At 41.0% G+C, this 5,824-nt stretch overlaps 1 protein-coding gene across 2 annotated transcripts; it reads left to right on the top strand.

Moving 5' to 3' along the window:
• The first annotated feature begins 300 nt into the window (after positions 1–300).
• Positions 301–4,059, top strand: LOC116208215 (floral homeotic protein APETALA 2). Of its 2 annotated transcripts, none has more exons than XM_031541543.1 (10): positions 301–1,049; positions 1,159–1,184; positions 1,303–1,333; positions 1,493–1,580; positions 1,848–1,993; positions 2,097–2,141; positions 2,260–2,351; positions 2,457–2,623; positions 2,737–2,943; positions 3,186–4,059. In XM_031541543.1, the coding sequence occupies exons 1-10, from the start codon at positions 472–474 to the stop codon at positions 3,567–3,569; spliced, it is 1,764 nt and encodes a 587-aa protein (XP_031397403.1). In that variant the 5' UTR covers positions 301–471; the 3' UTR covers positions 3,570–4,059. The 2 variants fall into 2 exon arrangements, with proteins under 2 accessions (XP_031397403.1, XP_031397404.1); XM_031541544.1 differs by having other exon boundaries at positions 3,192–4,059.
• Positions 4,060–5,824: the final 1,765 nt, after the last annotated feature.

Genomic DNA, 5,824 nt, shown 5'->3' on the forward strand with positions numbered 1-5,824 from the left:
AGCGGGGGCTAGTGAGAGAATGAATGAATGGATGGATGGATATTATGGATCATGGAATGAAAAGCAAAGCAAAGCAAAGCACAGGGCAAGTGGCTAGAGAGAGAAGAGAGGAGAGAGAAAGGCATCGAGAGAGAGAGAGAGAGAGAGAGCTGAGCTGAGCTGAGGATGCTTTCGGCTAATCAAACTCCTCCTCCCCTCGTCTATGCTGAATTGGGCAGTTAGAGAAGGTTACAAATAAGTCCCCCTCCTCTCCCCTCACTCTACCTTCCCCCTTCCTCTTCATCTTCTCTCTCACTCTCCCTCCCTCTCTCTCTCTCTCTCTCTCTCTCTAGTCTCTCTCTCTCTCTCTAGTCCTAGGTTTCAATTTCTTCTTCTCTGTCGAAGAAAGGAGAGATTTTGGTTCCTCGGTTTTGATTTTCTTGATCTTCCGAGGCTGATGAGAGCGGCTGAGAGTTGAGGAGGACGCAAGAAATGTGGGATCTCAATGACTCGCCCGATCAGGCCGTGCGGGACGAGGAATCCGAGGATTTCTCCGACAGGGGCAAGCGTGTCGGGGCCGGAGGAGGATCCGTCTCCAACTCCAGCTCCTCCGCTGCCGCAGCTGCTGTGAACCCGGAGGAGCTCGCCTCCGAGGACGAGGAGCTGGAGGACGACGTGGAGCCGGAGGACGACGAGGACGAGGATGCAGCGGACCCCGGCTCCGCCCGGAAGCGGAGCAGCAGGATTTTTGGGTTCTCGGTCCCCGGGGACGACGACTGCCCGCCGCCCGTGACCCTCCAGTTCTTCCCTGCGGAAGGCGGCCGGGAGGAAGACGACCCTGCCACTGTTGCCGGTGCATCGTCATCAGCTGCCGGGGGCTTTCCCCGAGCCCACTGGGCCGGCGTGAGGTTCTGCCACGCCGATCCCACTGCTGCATCGGCGTCGCCGCTGCCATCCCTGGATGTGTCCCAGCCGATGAAGAAGAGCCGGCGGGGACCCCGGTCGAGGAGCTCGCAGTACCGGGGGGTCACGTTCTACCGGAGAACCGGGCGATGGGAGTCCCATATTTGGTCAGTGTTCATTGATCTTGGACGATCAAATCTCTTAATCTAAGCTTTGTTTAGGGGTCTTGATTGATTGATTTTAGTCAAATAACCTAAAATTTCCTTTCCACTGTAGGGATTGCGGAAAGCAAGTTTACCTTGGTAAGCACAAAAATACCCATTTCAATGTTAAAATTTGTCCTTTATTTCCCTTAATTAATTAATTATGGCGACAACATAAGATTATTAAGCTCATGTTATATCCTAATTGTTTATATAGGTGGATTCGACACGGCTCATGCGGCTGCTCGGTAAGTTTTCCATTTCGTAAATGCCGTTTCATTTTAATGAATAAATGGAAAAAGAAAAAAAAAAGGCGAAAAAATTATTGAATGAAGCCTAACAAAAATGTGGAATTATTGGAATAATCCTTCCTTCGATGTCGTTTGTTTATTTATGTATTTGGGCAGTGCCTATGATAGAGCGGCAATCAAGTTCAGAGGGGTAGAGGCAGATATTAATTTTAGGATTGAAGACTATGAGGAAGACATGAAACAGGTAAATTTCATTTTAATTTATTTTTTTTCCAAAAAAAAAAAGAAAGGAAAGTAAAAGGAGAGAGGATCTTCATTAACATTTGCTTTTGTTTTGTTTTGTTTTGTTTTGTTTCTACTTTCCCTCTCCTTTCTTTTTATTTTTGTTCATTCATTAAATAGGTGTGTTAATAAAGAAATTTCTTTCTTAATGTCCACACAAAGGGGGGAGATTCTTGCAATTTTGTTCTTATTATACATACATACATTTGTGTTTGTGTTCTTTTGGCAGATGAGCAATCTGACCAAGGAGGAGTTCGTGCACGTACTTCGCCGCCAAAGCACAGGGTTTCCGAGAGGAAGCTCGAAATATCGCGGCGTCACGTTGCACAAGTGTGGCCGGTGGGAGGCTCGAATGGGCCAGTTCCTCGGCAAGAAGTATGTATCGAGAAAATCCCTAGGTCTTCATTTCTGGTCTAGACTAGATATTAATCAGCGATCTCATATAATCAGTTATTCCTTTCGGTCATTGATTATTCAGGTATGTTTACCTGGGACTGTTCGATACAGAGATCGAAGCTGCACGGTACAAACCTTGTACTTTGTTCTAGTCATTTATCCTCCACTTGTTCGGTCTTTTAAAAAGAAAAAGTCAGTGCTGCGATGTTTATGTATTTCCTTTCGGTTTCTGGGAAATCTTGTAGGGCTTATGACAAGGCCGCGATCAAGTGCAACGGAAAAGATGCTGTCACGAATTTTGATCCGAGCATCTACGATTGTGAACTCAACCCTCCAGGTAAATTAATCCGGTCACTGCATACAATTATTCCTCATCTTTCCATTCTATTCTGCCTATTATTTGTGTTTGAACCGGGAATTAATTAACGGGAATCCGGGGCAGGATCTTCGGGTGCCATGGGTGAGCATAATCTTGAGTTGAGCCTGGGAAGCTCAGCGTCCAAGCAAAGCAGTACCAATCACGATTCCCGGGGCAATATCCCAACCGATCACCATTCAGCAGCAGCACAATTCGAAGCTGAATGGAGGAACCGGGAATTCATCCCCAAGGTAAACATAGGTCTTGTCGATCAAATTTAGTCAAATTTTGGGCTAAAATATACAATGAAATTGAGTCTTAACCTTTTGTTTTGTTTTGTTTTTTTTTTTTGGGTTGCTTTTAGTTGAGTTTGCAGCAGCAGGAACAATGTGAGGCTGAGACATCTCTTCTGCTAAGCCAAACACACCTTCACTCACCATCTTCATCTTGTTCGATGAGATCAGCTGATGATCAGATGCAAAGATATGGGCACATCATGAGGAATAATAAGCCTTCTCCTATGCTGCACCTCCTCCCCCCCAATTTCAGCTCCCCCAGTTTCCCCCATCAAGTGAGTTTCCTCTTTCCTTTCAGCTTAATATAGAAAAATAAAATAGTCGGGGTGCTCCGAGAGGGTCATAATCGATTAATCAATAAGGGGAAAAGAAACCTGAAAGATACCTCTTTGTTATTAGAGGTTTTGATCAAGTTCGATTCTCGCCCCGTTGGACTTTTACTGTATTTGTATTAGACTCGAGATCTTCCTTACAATCAGGAAAAATAAAAAAAAATAATAATATGTGAAATATTTAGGTTCAGTTTCCAAGCAGTAGCAATAGGGGAAGGATGATAGGGGGAGGAGGAGGAGATCATCTAACAATGAGCACAAGCAACCAACAACAACAGCAACAGCAACAGCAACAGCAACAGCAGTGGCAATTATCCGGTGCTCCGCAACTTTATGGAACTACTGCTGCAGCATCATCAGGATTCCCACAGCACATCACCAACACCAGGCCCACCCATCATCATCATCATCATCATCATCATCAGCATCAGCATCAGCATCATCAACAACATCAATGGCTGCAGAAAAACACCAACCCGGCCCCGACCCCGACCCCCACCACCACCACCAATAATGCTACTAATCCCAGTAGCTTCGGGTTCCATTTCTCCCTCATGAGGCCCTCTTGAGTCCTCAACCGGATGTCAATTCAATCCGAGTTGAGATGCACGCCAATCGCCGTGGCTCATTTTACTCCTACCCTGAGCCACGAGGTCGTCGAGTTTCTAGCCGGTCTGGAACCGGCCTGGGCCACCCAAGTAAGATCATGTTGCGGGTCCGTCGGACATGAGATATTTATGCAGTTGAAATTGTAATTATTATTATAGTATTATTATTGTTATTATTATTATTATTATTGTTATTATTGTTTACCAAGAAGAAAGAGTTATCCAGATAGAACTCTTGTGGTCAACGGTCAAACTAACAAAGGGTAGGGGAGAGGGAGAGGGAAGAGATCTTATTACGACTAGATCTTTCTAGGGTTCTGACTGACCGCTTGCTGATCTAAGCCAAGTGGAGCAGAATTTACCTCAGAAGTTCAAATTTTTGCTGCCCATGATGGGTCATTTTTATTTTTGTTATAATTTATTAATTAATAATTCCATATATATTTCTACTCTCCTGCCTTCATTAATTGTATTTATTTTGTTTTTCTTTTTGACAGCTTTGATTTTATTGATTATGATGATATATGATTAATAATAAAAAAGTACAATCTTTTTACATTTGAATAATTTTAGTATTAATTTTTTTCCTTAAACGTAAAAATATAAAATTTCAAATTGATAACAATTCTGGTATAGTGTTAAATTTTTTATTAATTTGAACGGAATCGATGTTATAAAGGGCGTCGGTGATCCCAATCGAGAAGAGAGTGCTCGTTCCGGATTTCGGGGGGTGGGGGCTTCAATTTCGGCCGCTACTCCCAATTGGACACCAGTGCCCTTCTCTCGAGATCGTTGGCGCCATTTGTGACATCGATTCTGTTTAAATTAATGGAAAATTTGATGCTATGCTAAAATTATTATCAAATTGAGAGTTTGTATATTTTTAGATTAAAGAAAAACAATTCGTGCTATAATTGTTAAAATGGTAAATTATAATGGTGGTTCAAAAAGTTTTAATAATGTATCAAGTTGGTTCAAAATTTTTTTTTTACTACTTGATAGTACAAAATGTTTCAAAGTTGTAACATGATAGTACAAATCGTCATCTCGCCATTGACACCGTCAAGCCGACACTGATTGTGCAAAATCGATTTTTGTGAGACGTTATATGATAGTATAAAATGTTTTACGTAAGTTACATGATGATGTAAAATTTACAGTATTGTAAATGACGGTTTGTACTATCATGTTACAATTTTGAAACATTTTGTACTATCAAATAGCAAAAAAATTTTTTTGAACAAATCTGATACATTATTAAAATTTTTTGAACCACAGGTGTAATTAATCATTGTTAAAATATGAAATGTTTGTTTGTTTTTATTATTATTATTAATCCTGATCATATATGGTTGTCGTGTGGGGTGATGTTGATGATATTATTATGGTTTGCAGCTCCTTTTTGTGTATGTTTTTGCTATTACATTGGGACTGGGACATCGTCTAGGGTTCTGATTCTTTGTTTCCCTAATGGAGTAATGCCATATTAGAACACAGACAAATGTTGTGTGTGATAGTAATAGCATATGTATAGATGGACAAAGGAAATCTCTCCCTTAAATAAATAAGAGAGAGAGAGAGACAGCCCCATCACGGCCATCACAATAATTCAAATGACAAACGGAAATTTCCTTATATTTTTTCACAATGCATTTCCTTAATTTCATTATTTTTCCTTAATTCATTTCACTTTTACCCAAGATATTTGAAGTTCGGAAATGACAATGGAAACTTCAGCGACATACACATAAAACTTGAGAGGAGAATGACGTGGAAGATCCTAATTTGGGATCGTTCGAAACCATCTTCTTAGGTTAGACCCCGATAAATGGTACTAGGTCTCGAGAATTAGTCGAACAATATTATCCGTAACATTATTACTAAGATAAAACAAATAATAAGATTTGGTTAGAGAAATGTTTTTGGGAAAGAAAAAAAGAAAAAAAAGAAGGGTGAAGGGAACAGTGTCGGGTCTTGGAAATATCAGAAGGGAAAATGGCGATGAATAGTCACAATCAACGGTGTCCTTTGAATCAGTTCTCTCTCTCTTTATCTCTCAATTCATTCTGAGAGGCCAAAATAAAAGCAGTCAGGGATTGCTATTATTATGAGAGGGACTTATCATCTTAACCCCAAAGTCTTCAAAGGACAGAGAGAAAAGAAAAGAGAAAGACATAGACAGAATTTAATTAATTCAAATTCAATTGATTTATTTA

The sequence above is a fragment of the Punica granatum genome, chromosome 5 (assembly GCF_007655135.1).
Source record: "Punica granatum isolate Tunisia-2019 chromosome 5, ASM765513v2, whole genome shotgun sequence".
Lineage (NCBI taxonomy): Eukaryota > Viridiplantae > Streptophyta > Magnoliopsida > Myrtales > Lythraceae > Punica > Punica granatum.